Here is an 18,868-nt window from a genome sequence, read left to right as displayed (position 1 = left end):
GATAACGACACAGAGACTGATGCCCCTGGATAACGACACAGAGACTGATGCCCCTGGATAACGACACAGAGACTGATGCCCCTGGATAACGACACAGAGACTGATGCCCCTGGATAACGACACAGAGACTGATGCCCCTGGATAACGACACAGAGACTGATGCCCCTGGATAAGGACACAGAGACTGATGCCCCTGGATAAGGACACAGAGACTGATGCCCCTGGATAACGACACAGAGACTGATGCCCCTGGATAACGACACAGAGACTGATGCCCCTGGATAACGACACAGAGACTGATGCCCCTGGATAAGGACACAGAGACTGATGCCCCTGGATAAGGACACAGAGACTGATGCCCCTGGATAAGGACACAGAGACTGATGCCCCTGGATAAGGACACAGAGACTGATGCCCCTGGATAAGGACACAGAGACTGATGCCCCTGGATAAGGACACAGAGACTGATGCCCCTGGATAAGGACACAGAGACTGATGCCCCTGGATAAGGACACAGAGACTGATGCCCCTGGATAAGGACACAGAGACTGATGCCCCTGGATAAGGACACAGAGACTGATGCCCCTGGATAAGGACACAGAGACTGATGCCCCTGGATAAGGACACAGAGACTGATGCCCCTGGATAAGGACACAGAGACTGATGCCCCTGGATAAGGACACAGAGACTGATGCCCCTGGATAACGACACAGAGACTGATGCCCCTGGATAAGGGCACAGAGACTGGAATACCTGAAGCTTTTGGGAAAGCAGGACGAAGTCCCTTTGCACCTCGTCGCTGGTCTTCACCTCGGCCTGCAGTCGGCTGATCTTGTTCTTCTCCTCATTTAGTGCATACTCAAGAGAAGCCTGGAGATGTAAGACAACAAGGAAACGGTGACCACTGAAGTCTGCAGGTGGGGCATTAGTCAGACAGTAGGTGTTGTGTGATGTGCCCAGACAGTTACATTCTCCAGATGTCAAAAATAGGGAAGAACAGCTCTATTTGGAGGTGGATTATGTTTTGCCACTGGAGCAATGATGTCAACTGCGGCTGTGGTCCGGAAGTGAAGACCCCCCTCTCCCCCCATCACCTCCAACTAACACTACATTCTACTACAGAAACATGGTGAAAAACCTAGAAAAGCACAGTTAAATGGAGGTAGTAGTAGACTTACATCCCCAAATACAAACGCAGAAAGTCGAGATTCAGCATAAGGCCTCCCGAACACTACATGCGTTTTGCGATTTTTAATAGTTAGGGCCTTTTTCCACTACCCTGCGATTTTCGATTTGATTCTGATCGCAAATCGCAAGGTACATTAAACTAATGTAAACTGCAGCAGCAATTTTCATTAGTGCGATCCGATTGCGATTTTGGTCAAATCGCAATCGTCATTCTGTCGCGTTTTGTATGCGATTGAGCTGTACTATAATGGGTATAGTAGCTCAATCGCAATCCTCCTCCGTCCCACGGTGGTCTCGCTGCAGCCCTCCGAATGCACAGCCGACAATTTGTCAGGTTATGAGATATTTATCTTCCCGGGCTCCAGCGGGGGCGCTGTTGCGACTCGACTTGGAAATAGCCGATCCCAGTCGGGCCCGCTGTACTGCGCAGGCGACTTGCGTCTAAGCAGTAGAGCAGACCTGACTGGGATTGGCCATTCCCGCCTACTTCCAAGCCGAGAGCCGCTCCTGTGCTGGAGCCGGGAAGGTAAATATTTACATGGCCGTCGTTCATGGACTTCTAGCGAGACCACCATCGGACGGAGGACGACGGGGGAAGCCTTGATAAGATCCAGGGGCCTCCCCCTCCTGAGGTGAGTACCCCCCAGGGGAATTTTTTAATAAAGATTCTCTTTAATCAAAAAGCTCCAAAACAGGTAACACGTTTCACAGGTATCAACACACTTGTTCAGGCAATGAAAGGAGAAACTTTGTTGATCTTTTAGTGAAAGCGGAAGTGCTATTTTTTATTTATTTTTATTTTATTTTTTTTTGCTAAAAGATCTGCAAAGTTGCTCTTTTCATTGGCTGAAGAAGTGGGTTGATACCTGCGAAACTCAGGGGCGTAGCTATAGGGGGTGCAGAGGTTGCGACCGCATCGGGGCCCTTAGGACAGAGGGGCCCTCCCTCAACGTTCTCTATTGGTCCTGTGCTCATAATAATCACTTCTATAGATACTTTGATTAGTAGTAATCATTAACAAGCTGTTATCCCCCCATCCCCCTTCCTGCACCTCTGACACTGCAGTAGCCATTGGTAGATTTTGGTGCGCTGTATCAATTGTTATGTATAGAGTCCTTGGGGGGGCCCCAATGTATAACTTGCACCAGGCCCAGAGCTCCTTAGCTACGCCACTGGCAAAACGCATTGTCTGTTTTTGAGCTTTTTGATTAAAGTTTGTTTTACAATGAATCTCGACTTTCTGAGTCTATATTTGGAGGGGTAAGTACATCATCACCTCCCTTTTTAAACTGTTTTTAGCATATTTTAGAAAAAATGTCGAACAATATCAAAGGGGTAACACCCCTCCACCAAGTAGTCTACCCTTGGTGAAGGGGTGTTAATCCTTTGTTTTGTTTTTTGGACATTGACGGAGAGCGACATCTGAACAAGAGTGTGGTCGGGTCTAATCTCCCCACCGGCCTATACAGTGGTTACCTTGGTGGAAACCCACCTTTGTGAGTATTCCTTCACTACATGTAATATTGGAGATCGTCTTACTCAACATACCGCACTACCAGGGGCTCTCGATTGTCTCCCGTTTTGTCTTACAAGCCTAGAAAAGGACTGTGTATCATGTCCACCCCGTGTTTCCACACAATTATAACAGAGCAGAAATTCCCTCATACCTTCTCCTCCTTCTCCTTCTGCAGCAGCTTCTCCTGCTCGCCCAGAGAGTCCCACAGCTTCTGCACCTGAGTCTCCGACTCCTGAAGCTGCAGCTCCGCCTACAACAAGAGGAGAAGAGGATCAACAAAACAAGACATTGACCTAACAAGACTGGAGTCGGTAAAAAAATCCAGGTACCCAAAATTGCTTCGACTCCACAGCCCTGCTCATCATTACCTGACACAGGCCCAGATTTACCATAAGGCACTGTAGACACAAGCCTACAGGCACCTGCTAATGGAAAGGCAGCTCGCTCCCCTTCTCTACTGCCTCCCTCCCTCCTTCCCTATGCAGAGTCCTGATGAGAGTGTAAATAAGTAGTTACTCACCCTGCTCTCTGCATTCCACTGACCAGATCTCCCTCCAGTCAGGGCACATCTAGCTACCTAATACTTGGGGTCACCTCTAGCTACTAAATACTGAGGGTACTTCTGGCTACCTAATACTAAGGGGCACCTGTAAGTCAAGGGAAGTAAGGGAGCCAAACTTCTTGGCTTGCGGTGCAGTTCGGCAGGTGTTTGTAGACTCATGGAGGGAGAAGTCTAGGGTGCCTATAGGCTCCTGTGATGTAAATCCGGGTCTGACCCGGCAAAACATTGCAGCTCCAGAGGAAGTGGTCATACGAACTATGCCACATGTGGGGTGTACAGCCATCTTCTCCAATCCTGAATTACAACTTTCTGTGACTTTGTTCTCCTGACCTGGGTATGTATCACTATAGCTTATTAAGCTTATTATTTGTGCCATTAACCTGCCTGGCGTTCCATTTTTTGCACTTTTTTTTTTTTCATGTAGCTAGCCTAGAGCTAGCTACATGATTCCCCCCTCCCTGCGGCGTCCCTCCCTGCCCTCCAATCGTCGCCGGCGCAATGACCCGTCTAGAAATCCCGTTCTGAACGGGATTTCCTTGAGGGCTTCTCCCGTCGCTATGGCGACGAACGTCGTGGCGTTATCGACATCAGCGACGTCACAGGGAGACCCGATCCACCCCCTCAGCGCTGCCTGGCACTAATTGGCCAGGCAGCGCACGGGGTCTCGGCTGGGGGGGCCCTGTATCGCGGCGGGTAGCGGCGGCGAGCAGCGGCGATCGGGTAAGACACGCAGTAAGCAAAGTGCTTGCTGCGTGTTTAAAAAAAAAATTATTCAAATCGGCCCAGCGGGGCCTGAGCGGTGACCTCCGGCATCTCTGGATGAGCCTAGCTCATCCAGAACGCTAGGGAGGTTTTAACCTGACGCTCATTTATTGCCTTATTGCAATTGTCACTTTTCAACATTATTATGGTCAAAATTGTTCCTTTTTTGCCCTCATGTTATGAGCATATTTTTCACCAATTTGTGACATGTGTGGTTTACTCTCTCTTCTCTTTATTGCACATGCATGTATGGCCTTAATAGCGTGTAGCCAGCTTCACTGTCCTAAAAGGAAAATGTTGGTTTATTTCCACTTTAAGGGCACAGAGACAAACACAGACACAAAGAGGAAGCCTGGAGAGGGCCCAGCATGCAGCCAGGGCGGAGGACGGCTGTGCAGGAAATGACAGAATCAGCTTTTCCATCAACCTCACCTGCTTCCTGTCCTGCTGGATCCGGTCCATCTCCGTCCTCAGGCTGGAGAGAGTGGCTGGAGAAAGCAGAGAGCACAGAGCCATTGTCACAAGTACAGACAGATAACATGACCGGTCCTCTTATACCACAACAAAAGATCGTCTACTTCTGCCTTTCCAGATGCGATCAGTGACAGCTCTTGTCACACATACAGACAAATAACATGACAGGTCATCTTATACAACACATGCAAGATCGTCCTAGATCGGCTACTTCTGCCTTTCCAGGTGTTATTGGTGACAGCTGCCATTGTCACACACACAGCAATAACTGCAGACAGATAACATGACCGGTCCTCTTATATTACACATGCAAGATCGTCTACTCATGCCTTCCCAGGTGTAATCAGTGACAGCTGCCATTGTCATACACGCAGACAGATAACATGACTGGTCCTCTTATACAACATTTGCAAGATTGTCTACTTCTGCCTTTCCAGGTGTGATCGGTGGCAGCTGGATGCGCAATTCAGATTAGGAATTATTCTGACTTGGGGGATTGGGCCAATGAATATCATTAGGAAGTAGGATTGTCCTCAGAGGAGCCCACACAAGGGTCTACTTTCATCATTATGGGCAAGAGCTCCAATTTTACTCTAGTTCAGGGCTCTCAAACTCGCGGCCCGTGGGCCATTTGCGGCCCTTGATACAATATTTTGTGGCCCTCGCTGGCAAAAGCTTCCTTATAAGTTCGCTTCAGTGCTCCCAAGTAATCCGCCGCATCCCCGCCGTTAAATGAGGGCTGCAGAGCCCCCAAATCGCCGGGGGGCAATCCGACGGCATTTCCTGGAAGGGGCAGAGCTTTCAGCTTCAGCTCTGCCCCTCCTGACGTCAATCGGTGCACGGATCGCCGCCTCTCCCCGCCCCTCTCTGTGAAGGAAGAGTGAGAGGGGCGGGCAGAGGCGGCGATGCGCCGCGATTGTGAAATTCCTTATGCGGCCCAGCCTCATTCTGACTTTGCCTCCTGCGGCCCCCAGGAAAATTGAGTTTGAGACCCCTGCTCTAGTTAGAGTAACTAAGTTCAGCTGTGCACCACCCCATCTACACCACCAGGTGGCATACAAGTCGTGGTTTGGACTTTAGTATCAAAAAAAAATATATACAGTGTGTATTAAATTAGGATCCCACGATGCATCAAATAAAACTATCCTCCCAGCTATATCAGTTATTTTAATCCATTTTTTGCACCCTTTTCCCTTACTTATACTGTAACAGGTTTTAAAAAAAATCACTCATAAGAACCTTTTCTGCCCCTGAAAGGTTTGTCTGTCTAAAGCTGATTACTCCCCACCTGACGGAGGAAGATGGGTCCAGCAACGTCTTCCTGAGGACAAGCTTTCCACATTCCATCTTTCGGCTTTCGGGTTCCTGCGGCGTCACACAATGGACCGCGACGGACGCTAACAGGGAGTCAAGTGATCGCAGTACATTGCGCAGAGTCATCGGGGATCTTAACCACTTAACGACCAGCTAACGCCGATAGGCGGCGCCTGGTCGTTTGTGGTTTTGCATGGGAACATGCCAGTTCACGGAGGGTGTCTCTGTGAACAGTGTGCGAGCCGCCGATCGTGGCTCGCACGCATAATGTAAACACGCGGGGAAGAAATCCCCGCTGTTTACATCAATACGGCGCTGCTACGCAGCAGCGCCATGACGGAGATCGGCGATCCCCGGCCTCTGATTGGCCGGGGATCGCCGGCATCTGATAGGCTAAAGCCTATCCTATCCGGCGCAGGACGGATATCTGTCACGGAACAGCCGTGAGAAATGCAGGTGAATCTAGAGAATTCACAGTCGATTTCCTGATCGCTCCCTGTCAGATCTGTGCAGTCGTGCAAGCGATCAGAACACGACACTTTTGTGTTTTTTTTAATCCAGAGATCTGTTCCCCTGTGAGCAAAGCATTCCCCTCACCCCTCAGGAATGTCGCACGTGGCCAGATTCCCTGCAGGGACGAGCTCCTCTCCCCCCACAGCCAGATGGCCCCATGAAAAGAACCAGGAAACCGGCTCTCCAGGGGGCCATGACAAAGCAGCCGGAGCGGCACCGACAAGGCAGTATATGAAAACCTGTGGGATAGGGTTTCTTACCTATTAAATGGAGACCGTATATCGCACAGCTATAAAATTCATATAGTCTCATTCGTTAAAGTCTGCCCAACGTGCTGATATGAAATTCATCGCCATAGCCCGTCCGGTTATTGCGGTATGAATCTTCTCAGGAACCTGACCCGCTGCACTAGTCATGTCTGATGTCATATTAATCGGTATTTTCCGACAAGTATGAATCTGATATCCACCTAAAAATGACATGTTTCGTTCATGAGTTACGGAATTTTATAAGTTTAGCCCTAAAATCTCTCAGAGGGAATGAACTGTCATTGGTTGGTAACTCAAAGGGGGCCGGAACTGTCACACCCCCAAACCAGCTTCATCAAAAGCACATGGCCGGTAGGTGGGCCCTGAGTCCTCCACATTCCATCTGTATGGCCTAGTGCACACCAGAGCGGTTCTGCTGCGGTTTGCGATCCGCTTGCTGGTGCGGATCCGCTAGGGTAATGTATTTCAATGGGCTGGTGCACACCAGAGCGGGAGGCGTTTTGCAGAAACGCATACTCCTGGGCTGCTGCAGATTTTGGATTGCGGATGCGTTTCTGCCTCAATGTTAAGTATAGGAAAAACGCAAACAGCTCTGAAAAACGGAGGTTCAGAGCGGTTTTGCAGGCGTTTTTGTTACAGAAGCTGTTCAGTAACAGCTTTACTGTAACAATACATGAAATCTACTACACCAAAAACGCTTCACAAAACCGCAAAATGCTAGCTGAAACGCTACAGAAAAAGAAGAAAAAGCGTTTCAAAATCTGCTAGCATTTTGCGGATCTGCTAGCGGTTTTTGGTGTGCACCAGGCCTATGAGAGCTGTCTGGTGCTAGCCAGAGGACACATGGCTAGCGGCCATCTTGATCGGCCATCTTGTCTGAACTGAAACAACGGACATTTTCCATTTTGCTTATATTTTAAATTGAGCTGAAACAAAGGACTTTACCAAGGAACTTTGATTCTTCCCACTAAAGAACATCTTTCCAGGAACTAAGTATTTTTTCTCCCTTTCTTTTATTTTTTTATACTGGCTATTAATGCTTCAATAATTGTTGATTTTAATAATTGTCTGTATATATTAATTATTTATATTGCCGTGAATAAAAGACTTTACTAAAGTCATTCACTGCTCCGCTACCCTATTATTCAGCATACACAGGAACTGAACTCAGACTTCTGAAGAGACGCTACTATTGTTGTTATTAGCCGGACAGAATAGAGTGCGTTAACCGTTTTTATTTGCAGGTCTAGAAATAACCAGTTAGTGAGTTCCTCTGTCTCAGAAAACAGAGGTGGTGGCAGTTATAGCCTGAAATAGTGTGTAAAGTTGTAATTACCGTACCTCACAGGCTCCCTTCTGGTCGGACTGCTGCCCAAATTTCTGTCTGTTTCTGCGCAAAGATCGCGACCAAAGCTTGCATGGTCTGTGTGCTGAAACCGATTGGAAGGCAATTTGCGGTCTGACCACTAGGGCTCCTGTGACAATATCCGTCCTGCGCAGCCCATAGCCTGCGGGAGAAGCAGGTATGGGCAGAGAGGGCAGAAATCGCTGCGGAGGGGGGCTTTGAAGAGCCCCCCCCACAAAGCGCAGAGAGCCGGCGGCGATCAGACCCCCCCAGCAGGACATCCCCCTAGTGGGGAAAAAAAGGGGGGAGGGGGAAGTCTGATCGCCCAGGCTCAATCCTGATCGGTGCTGCGGGCTGGAGAGCCCACGCAGCACCGATATCAGGAAAATACCGTGGTCCTTAAGTGGTTAAAGATCAGATCCACCATGGTGGTCATTATCCCCGTGCAACGCTAAACAACATTCACGTGATCGCATGCCTGTACCCAACTCACAAGATCGTGGAAAAGATCGCTCGTCGCTCCAAAACTATTGCCAGAAAATATCGTAGGGAATCCCTATCTGCCTGCCACGACTGCCACTCAGGTGCAATTAAAATGCAGTACTTGTAACACCACAAGTATCAAGCGTTCACATACTGCGCCGTTACCTGTCCACTGCCCATGCCAAGCACTAACAAGCACCCGACCGGTGGACTGGAGCAGCTGACAGGAGGTGAATTCACCACCTGTCAGCTGCTCATGAAGAAGAGGCCCTAGCCTCTGATTAAACAGGGTTTCTAGAGCTCCTGCTGTGCCAGCAAAGATAAACATGTTCTCTCAGGCAGAGTCTGTTGTTCCTCAGGGTGATTTCATTCAATTCACCCCAGCCCAGGCACAATGCTGGCTGACAATGGATTTGTTTCAGCAGGCATCGCTTTGCATTATGTATTTAGTCTAACAGAGGGCCAGCCCTGCTACGGTCTACACCAGTGGTCCTCAAACCACGGCCCGCGGGCCGAATTCGGCCCCCCAAGGCTTTTTCCCTAGCCCCCCCCCCCCCCCCAAACACAAAATGTATAACTTATAGATGTGGCCCACTGCACATTTAAATATCTGCAGCTCGCATATAGAATAGCAGTGCTGGCCCCACCCATCCACATACTGTAGAAGCCAGTGAGCAGTCATGTGCTGGCATCCAATTCTGCATCAGGTGACACTGCTGTCCAATTAGAGGGCAGGTTGTCACCTAAGTGTGCTTCACTGTCTGGTGAACAAAGACGTTCTTTGGGCTCCGCATGACTGAATGGCTGCTGCTGGGAGCTTTCCTCCATGATTGGGGGGAATCAATCTAGATTCAATGTAATGTTTTTCAACATCATTTTATGTATGTTAATTTTATGTATGTTCCGCCCCCCGGGCAGTCTGAAGTATGTTGACCCGGCCCTTGACCAAAAAAAAAAAAATAAAAAAAAAAAACTTTGGGGACCTCTGGTCTACACAATAGCTTGCATAGGGTGCTTCCTGGACTGCCAACTGCAGTTACAAGTATATTGCTGTTACAGGAGAAGACCAATAATGTGGCATTCTTTCTTAACCTTCCTGGCGTTCAATTTTCCCAGGATTTCTGTGCAAAAAGTGATAACATTTATTTTTAAAACTTTTTTTTTCCTGTAACTTGCCAAAATGTGTCAAGCAAGGGTCTAGTATGCAGTGCAGGAGAGTATTGATATGTATGCACTTTTATACTGTTCACAGCATGTTTTTATGGACGGACAAATGAGAATCTGACTCCTCATCCTAGGTTAGCGTGCATCACGCTGCTTTCCTCAAAAGCTAACCTTTATTTGAAAACACAAGCAACAGACGTAGAAAAAAGAAACACACCCAATCCCCTGACCAAACCAGACCACAATCACATCAGGCTTACCTTCTACGATCTCTGCAATCCCATGAAAAGGAGGACAAAGAGAGAGAGAGAGAGAAAGAGAGAGAATGTTAGGGGGAAAAAATAAAATCATAAAAACTCTAGCAAATACAGTTTCCTAATCAGTGTAACATACAGAAAACGTGACAATGGGGAGCATACAACGGGTGTTGTATTGAAGGACCACTCCAGCGAAAAAAAAGTAAGCAGTTAAAGTCTGACAGAACTGACAGGTTCAGGACTAGTCCATCTCCCCATGGGGGATTTTCAGGGCTTTCTTTTGTTTTCAAAAGCATTCCCTGAATGACAGTTGCTAAGCCTAGCTGACAAAATAGTGTGCGAGTGAGTAGGGAGGCTGGCTGGTATCTTACTGTTTTGCCAGTTAGGGCTGAGACACACCAGAAAAGCTCCCCAAACGCTAGAGGTTTCAAAAGCTCTTCCCAATGTAATGCTATGTTTTTGGTTTTTTTTACAAAACCTCATCGCTCCAGTGTGCACAGACACATAGGATAACATTAGCAGGAGGTTTCAAAAACTCAAAACGCTCAGAAAAGCTCCTCTGGTGTGCACCAGGCCTTAGATCGCCATTCAGGAAATGCTTTTGAAAACAAAGAAAACCCTGAGAATCCGCCATTAAGAGATGGACTATTCCAAAACCTGTCTGTTCTGTCAGGTTTGAACGACTTACTTTTTTCTCAGGAGTGGTCCTTTAAAAAGGCCAGACTTCTGACTGTTTGTGGGGTAAAATAGTCCCATGTAAACTCGGCGATACTTTATTGCCTGTTTGTAATCATAGAAGCCTCAAACTAATGCGCAGTACCGGAGTTCACCAGAAGGTGGCAGTGCAGAGGAATGCTATGCTGCAGCCCCCACATAAAGTCATGATGAGTAGAGTGAGGAAGTCTAGTGTGTGGCTCATCTCAGCACATTTGTAGGCAAGTATAGGTGTTGCCCTCTCTCACCCCTCTCCTCGGTTTGTGAATCCGTCTGTCTCCTCAGCTGCTCCTCCAGGTCATTCTTGGCAACTTGCTCCGCCTTCAGCTCCTCCTGCAGACTGACGATCTCGATACAAAGCCGTTCCTGCCTGTGCTTCTCCACTCTCTGCAAAGCAAGCAGCATAGTAAGACTTCCTGCAGGGCCTCTTTACACTACATATACACATTATATATTACATAATGTACTTTGAAGCGGTCCCCACTCCTTTTATGGGTTAAATGGACTAACTGTGCCTTGTAGAACAAAAGCTTTAGTTTAGTCTTGTATACTAGGGATATGAGATGCAAATATTTCTGAGTTCATGCACATCTATGTAAATTTTTATGCAAATATATGCAGCTTGAAAACGGACCAATCAAGTCCCACCCAGGTTTAAACTGATTGGTCCATTTTCAAGCTGCATATATTTGCATAAAAATGTGCATAAATCTGCATGAACTCGGAAATATTTGCATCTTGTTGATCATCCCTATAATACACACGTTAAATAAATGCCATTTAAAACATCAGACGAAAGACAGATATCACTGTATCGGCACTAAAATGTAGCCAAACTACGTTAAACAATAAGGACCAGAGACTGATATCGGGCAAAGTGTCCGATGCAACCGGCAGATCAATTCAGATGACTGTCAAGCAGATATCGTGCAGTTGGCCGGTGTATACAAGGTCGTTCAAATTATTTTTCCCGAAGCATGCGCACGTCGCGTGGAATATCACTTTCTGATGGTGTGAAGAATTTGAACAACATACTCCTTTGGAATATCGGTGTGTGTGTGGACAAGGTTGTTTAAGCTACTTGTCGCTTATTTTTGCCGGGTAATGTATCTTAAGCGACGCCACTCTTTTGTGTGCGCAGACTTCAATCTAGCATGTGTACAGACTTTAACACAAGCCTCCTAATACGAGCTTATGGCATTGATCATAACCTCATTTTAAAGAGTACCTGTAAGAAAAAAAGTCTCGGGAGGGGAAGCCTCCGGATCCTAATGAGGCTTCCCCGTCCTCTCTTCTTCCTGTGGCGGTACCCAAAAAGCGCAGGCGCAGTAGCGGCTGCCGCACACGGCAATAGTTACATCAATGCTCCTGCGCAGTACCAGATTCCCCCTCGGGCTCTGACGGAAAAAACCGAGCCCGATCGGGACCTCGCTACTGTGCAAGCACGAATCGGAGCCAGAAGGGGATGATGGTACTGCGCCTGTGCAGGAGCGCAGATGTAAATATCATTGCCATGTGCTGCAGCTGCTATTGTGCCTGCACTTTTTGGGTGGGGCCAGCGCTGGATCCAGGGGGTGAGGGGGACAGGGGAAGCTTCATTTGGATGCAGAGGCTTTCCCTCCTGAGGTAAGTATAGCCTAAGGACACTTTTCCTTACAGGCTTTGTTTAAGCTAATTTTAACACAGTAACACGCAAACACACCAACACTAAGGGCTTGTTCATTAAAACTCAAGATATCACACCTTATCAAAGATATCACACCTTATCAAAGATATCACACCTTATCAAAGATATCACACCTTATCAAAGATATCACACCTTATCAAAGTTATCACACCTTATCAAAGTTATCACACCTTATCAAAGATATCACACCTTATCAAAGTTATCACACCTTATCAAAGATATCACACCTTATCAAAGATATCACACCTTATCAAAGAGATCACACCTTATCAAAGATATCACACCTTATCAAAGATATCACACCTTATCAAAGATATCACACCTTATCAAAGTTATCACACCTTATCAAAGTTATCACACCTTAACAAAGATATCACACCTCATCAAAGATATCACACCTCAAAGATATCACACCTTATCAAAGTTAACATGCCTTATCAGAGAAGCAAAGCGAGCGCTACGAACCCGCAGGTGCCCAAATGTATATTTCACAACTTTTAACCATTGGCCACACACAAGATGTTCCCAATTACAAGCGTACAATGTTGCTTTCTGTACTCAGGTATCATCATCATCATTATCATGGAGTTCAGTATATTTGCTGCTGGCTTTTGCAGCCACTAACTGCCACAGGGCTCACATCTGTGGCTATGGAGGTTTATGTACTTACCTGCTGTGAAGAGAGTTGTTCTCCCTGCCCACTAGGTGGCGGCTCTGAGCTCAAAGATCTCAGTTTTTCGTTCTCTTCTTTGAGGCAGTTCACCTCCTGGCACAAGCGGCTGAAGGAGGCAGTCAGGGCTGCCTGTGGGGGAACAAATACACAAGGCTATAATCACATACCAATCGGATAATAAACTCAAAAGCAGCTGCACTTTACAGAGTACATAGTCATGTCACTGACTGTCCTCAGAGGAGCTCACACTCTAATCCTACCATAGTCATAGTCTAATGTCCTACCATATTATTATTATTATGTATTTATATAGCACTGACATCTTCTGCAGCACTTTACAGAGTACATAGTCATGTCACTGACTGTCCTCAGAGAAGCTCACACGCTAATCCTACCATAGTCATAGTCTAATGTCCTATATTATGATTATGTATTTATATAGCACTGACATCTTCTGCAGCACTATACAGAGTACATAGGCATATCACTGACTGTCCACAGAGGAGCTCACAATCTAATCCCACCAAGTCCTATTCTAATGTTCTACCATATTATGATTATGTATTTATATAGCACTGACATCTCCTGCAGCACTTTACAGAGTACATAGTCATGTCACTGACTGTCCTCAGAGGAGCTCACAATCTAATCCTACCATAGTCATCGTCTAATGTCCTACCATATTATTATTATGTATTTATATAGCACTGACATCTCCTGCAGCACATTACAGAGTACATAGTCATGTCACTGACTGTCCTCAGAGGAGCTCACACTCTAATCCTACCATAGTCACAGTCTAATGTCACTAACATAGCACGTTTTTGGAGAACAAACTACCCTACACGTAGGATTTTAGGATGTTGGGGGAATCTGGAGTACCTGGAGGAAAGCCTTGCAAACAGAGGTAAAGCATACAACCGAAGAATCAATGAAGCACAACAGTCCCAAAGGCCTCTACTATAGGCAGCCCTGAGGAAGAGTAGAGAACGTGAAATGTTTTGCCGGTCGATTCTGTAGACTTAATAAATGTAAGAACCCCAGTTGGTTGAATTCTGGTCCTGTGGTTACGGCGAGAACAGAGATTCCAGGCAGATAGTTTCTTGGCTGAAACTCTAGCCTGGAACTCCAATGCAGCAAGGAAGGAGTGTTATTCACGAAGCTATCATTTTGACACACCTGTATGTAATGTTCTACTTAAATTCCACCTCTTAAAGAACAAAACGAAAGCGAGATGGATGAGGAGGCTGCCATATTTATTTTCTCTTAAACATTACCAGTTGCCTGGCTGCCCTGCTGATCCACCCCTCTAATACTTTCAGCCATAGCCCTTAACAAGCATGCAGCAGATCAGGTGTTTCTGAAATTATTGTCACATCTGACAAGATTAGCTGCATGCTTGTTTCTGGTGTGATTCAGACACTACTGCAGCCAAATAGACCAGCAGGGCTGCCAGGAAACTGGAATTGTTTAACAGGAAATAAATATGGCAGCCTCTATAGCCCTCTCACTTCAGTTAAGCTTAAGCACTTTACCCCCAGCGGTGCGGATATCTCCGTTCCTTTTTCCATCCTTTCAACCCCAGGGACAGAGATATCCGCAGCACCCGCCGCTGCCCGCGCTCCCGCTTGCTCGTGCGCGTGCTCCCGCTCTCATGCATGCCGCCGCCGCCCGCTCGCCCGGAGATCAATGAACGGGAAAAAACGTTCCCGTTCGTTAATCTAAGCCCCCGCAATGATCGGCTGCTTCTATGAGAAGCAGCGATCATTGTGGAAAAAAAAAACAGTTTCCCAGCCTCATAACACTTCCTGCAAGCGTACTTCCTGTACGCTTGTAGGTCGCATAAACAAAAAGTTACTGTGGCCATCTTGTGGCCAAATAGTAAAACTACACCCTAAAGCATTTTTCATATACAAATACAATAGTTTTACACAAAAAATTAACTCCTTAATCTCCCACACTCTCCAATTTTTATTTTTTTTTTGTAATAAAAAAAAAAATTACAATTAAAAAAAATACATAAATAGTTACCTTAGGGACTGAACTTTTTAAATATTTATGTCAAGAGGGTATAACACTGTTACTTTATAAACTATGGGCTTGTAATTAGGGATGGACGCAAAACTGAAAAAAATGCACCTTTATTTCCAAATAAAATATTGTCGCCAAACATTGGGATAGGGACACAATTTAAACGGTTTTATAACCAGGACAAATGGGAAAATAAATTACGTGGATTTTAATTATTAATTAAGATTATTAATTACGGTAGCATGTATTTAAAAACTATAATGGCCAAAAACTGAAAAATAATGATTTTTTTTATCTATTTTCCCATTAAAACACATTTAGAATAAAATAATTCTTGGCATTATGTCCCACCTAAAGAAAGCCTAATTAGTGGCGAAAAAAACAAGATATAGTCCATTTCAAGTTATAGACGAATGAATGGAAGGAGCGCTGAAAGGTGAAAATTGCTCTGGTGCTCAAGGGGTAAAACCCCTCAGTGGTGAAGTGGTTAAACAAGTGTCTAGTGTAGGTATGGTCAATGAGATGCAAATAGTTTCTAATTGATGCAGGATTGCGCACATTTTATATGCAAATTTATGCATCTTGAAAATGAACCAGTCGAATTTTACCTCAGCAGGATTTGATGGAATAACTTTCAAGCTTACAAAATTTGCATAATACTGCATCAAAAGTATTTGTGCCTCATTGACCATCTCTAATCTAGTTTACTATGCCCAACCCACGCACTCATTTCTGGCTCTAGAAACAGGTTACTGTCAGCCCTGCAGAGAGACATTTCTGAAAGTCGTCCTTGCTTCTCCGTCATTGGCCAGTACAGGACATGTGATGTGTCTCACCATTTCCCGGGACGTCTTCTGCTGGGTGTCGCTCAGACTCCTCTGGAGGTTCTGCAGAATGTCCTCTGAATTCTTGATCTGCTCCAGTAACTGCTTCACCTGGGCGAGACAGAAAGAGATCACCCTGTGTCTATCGCATACCATCGCCATACATACCAGAGGAGCGGCGAAGTAATGATCCCAAACAGGCCACTCTAACCACACACATGGCTATTTGTGTGGAACACTTAAAGAGGAATGCTTGTGAAAATAATGTAATCAAAAGTGCTTACGTTTTACAATAATTATGTATAAATGCTTTAGTCAATGTTTTCCCATTTAAAATCTTTCCACTCCCTGATTTACATTCTGACATTTTTACAGCTGGCAGGTGATGTCACTGGAAGGAGATGCTGCTCTTTGCTTTTTTTGGGCAGTTGGAAACAGCTGTTATTTCCCACAATGCAACTATGCTCCCACAGTGTGATGTCAGGACCATGGTTCTGACATGACACTGTGGGAAGGGTTTCACCACAATATCAGCCATACAGCGCCCCCTGATGGTCTGTTTGTGAAAAGGAATAGATTTCTCATGGGAAAGGGGGTATCAGCTACTGATTGGGATGAAGTTCAATTCTTGGCTACGGTTTCTCTTTAAAAAGTGTACCTGAGACAAACGTCGGGTGTTAAAATAAATACCTATGAAGAGGGAAGCCTCTGGATCCTATAGAGTATACATGTCAAACTCTGGCCCGTGGGCCGCATGTTGCCCACAGAGCCATCAAATTTCGCCCCCCCTAGTGGTTTCCCCATTTTGCATTATGTTTTGCCCACTCTAAACCACCAGGGAAGCCATATCGAGGTGGGGGGAGGAGTGCTAGACATCAGGTGTAGTGCTAGGGGGAGGAGTGCTAGACAGTTGTATAGGGGATGAAGGGGGGTCACTAGACACTAGGGAACTGTTTAGAGGTGTGAAGGGTGACAACTAGACACAAGGGAACTGTATAGTGGAGGGAGTGGGGCCAGTAGACACCAGTGAACTGTATAAGTGAGGGAAGAGGGCACTATGCACCAGGGAACTGTATAGGGGAAGGAGGGAGGACCACTAGACACCAAGGAACAGTATAGGGGAGGGATAAGGGCCACTAAACACCAGGGAACTTCATGGGAGAGGGAGGGAAGCAAATGGACAGGGAACTTTATAAGGGAGGCAAGTGGCCATTAGATATGGAGGCTAGCACGCGACGTGGTCCCATGCGACCTGGCCCCAGTGATCAATTCAGCCCACTTGCCCGACAACCCTGCTATAGAGGCATCCCATGCAGTCCTCCAGTCCCCCATCACCGAGCATGGACCCCCCAAAGATTACTGACAGGGGCTTGTGGGTAGGAATCTTGGGACCACGCCTCTATTCAGGCTCGAGTGTTGCCATCCTGCACCTGATGAGTACGGTCGCACCTCCGCAACTGTCAGGCACAGATTTTCCTGGTGAAAATCGATGTAAAATCTGTGTGGAGGGATTCAAGCAGCTAGATCCCCTTCTGATCAGATAATGTTCAGAGAAAGATCTATCCATTGGTCATATCGACCCGTGTATGACCACTATGGCCTCGATTCATAAACAGCAGTGCGATAAAAAGAATCTTGTCGGGAAAATACCGCACTCGGTATTTTCCCGGTCTGTGTGCTAATTCATAAAGATTTCCCCAGCTGCCCTTGGAGGTCGGTAAATTACCGCAGCCCATTGAGCGGTAGAGTAGAGCAGTGTCTCGATTCTCTCTTTGCCCTGCAGAAATGAATCACACAGACGGCTCTCTCACTGATGACTCAGACAGATGAGTCACACAGTCTTTCCCTGCCTGCAGAAATTACTCACACAGACGGCTCTTTCCACTGATGACTCAGACAGATGAGTCACACAGTCTTTCCCTGCCTGCTGAAATGATTCACACAGAGGGCTCTCAGGCTCTCTCCACAGATGAATCAAACAGACTTTCGGATTTCTGCACTTTGCATTAATCAGAGCTGTAGGTAACTTGTTAAGACCTCACCAGAGGTGTCGGTAACTACCGCCAGGCTTACCGCTTGTTGAAGGCTTTATGAATTGACATTTGCTGACAATTTACTGACATGTGTTGTCGGTAACTGCAGCCAAGTCGGTAATTTAGCTCCCTGGTCGGTAATGTCAGCTTTTCATGCGGTAACAGCCTTTATGAATTGACATTTTGCTAAGTGGTCGGTAAAGTCTGCTGTTTTCAGCATTACCGCATGAGGTAATGCTTTTTGAATCGAGGCCTATAAGGGCTGGTTTACATGGACTGTTTCCTCGACGGTAAACAATGGCCTCTGCGATTTACCGAGGTTTACCGTCATTTGGGAAAAGCCACGTTTTGGTCCCGGTTTTCACCGTGCTTTGCCTGGTGCTTAGCCGATCCTGGAAGCAGCATGTTGTACAGCACCGTGGAAGATGGCGCTATATAATAAAGATCCCAGTGTTCAGCAACTTGCCTGGTTGGCGCAATCCTCGGCGCTGCAGCGCAGAGCATCCTGCAGGGACTCTTTCTCCAGCGTCACCCTGTCCAGACGTTCCCTGGTGGTCTTCAAAGCCGTGGTCTGCTGAGCAACCTGAAAGCACGGATCACACAACACGTCAACAACACGCTACGGCCCAATGTAATGAGTGCAAACACGTGTAGCATTTAGATTCGCAGCATTCTATGTAAACAATATGGAACATTTGGGAGATTAACAGGAAAGTTTCTCCATTGAAAGTTTTCCGGTTTAAAGGGAATCTGAAGTGAAAGTAAACGTATGATATGATTTGTATGTGTAGTACTGCTAGGAAAGAAAACATTATTAGCACAGATATGAGTCTCATATTTATTCCAGTACTGGAAAAGTTAAGAAACTTAAAGAGGAGCTGTTAGGTATAGGGTCTCAGAGAAAAAAAAACACATATATCAGTAGCTAAATATTGGCTGTACTTACATTACATATGCATTTCACTGTCCACGTTTGGATTTCACAGAATTTTTATATAGTATTTGCAGAGAATGATGCTCCTGACAGCTCATGGCAGGTTCCATGTTTGTCTGTCTTGT

At 46.3% G+C, this 18,868-nt stretch overlaps 1 protein-coding gene across 1 annotated transcript; it reads right to left on the bottom strand.

Moving 5' to 3' along the window:
- Positions 1–753: 753 nt before the first annotated feature.
- LOC137543939 (rab GTPase-binding effector protein 2-like) lies at positions 754–18,392 on the bottom strand (the record flags this gene model as incomplete). The annotated part of the gene is made up of 8 exons (XM_068265003.1): positions 754–870; positions 2,856–2,954; positions 4,461–4,579; positions 9,851–9,862; positions 10,810–10,948; positions 12,919–13,050; positions 15,789–15,887; positions 18,276–18,392. Coding segments are annotated over 8 exons (834 nt in total), but the record flags the coding sequence as incomplete, so codon positions are not given.
- Between the last annotated feature and the right edge of the window lie 476 nt (positions 18,393–18,868).

This window comes from Hyperolius riggenbachi, unplaced genomic scaffold (assembly GCF_040937935.1).
Source record: "Hyperolius riggenbachi isolate aHypRig1 unplaced genomic scaffold, aHypRig1.pri scaffold_563, whole genome shotgun sequence".
Taxonomy (NCBI): domain Eukaryota; kingdom Metazoa; phylum Chordata; class Amphibia; order Anura; family Hyperoliidae; genus Hyperolius; species Hyperolius riggenbachi.
The sequence above is the reverse complement of the archived record's forward strand: the minus strand, read 5'-3'. Positions and strand labels throughout refer to the sequence as shown.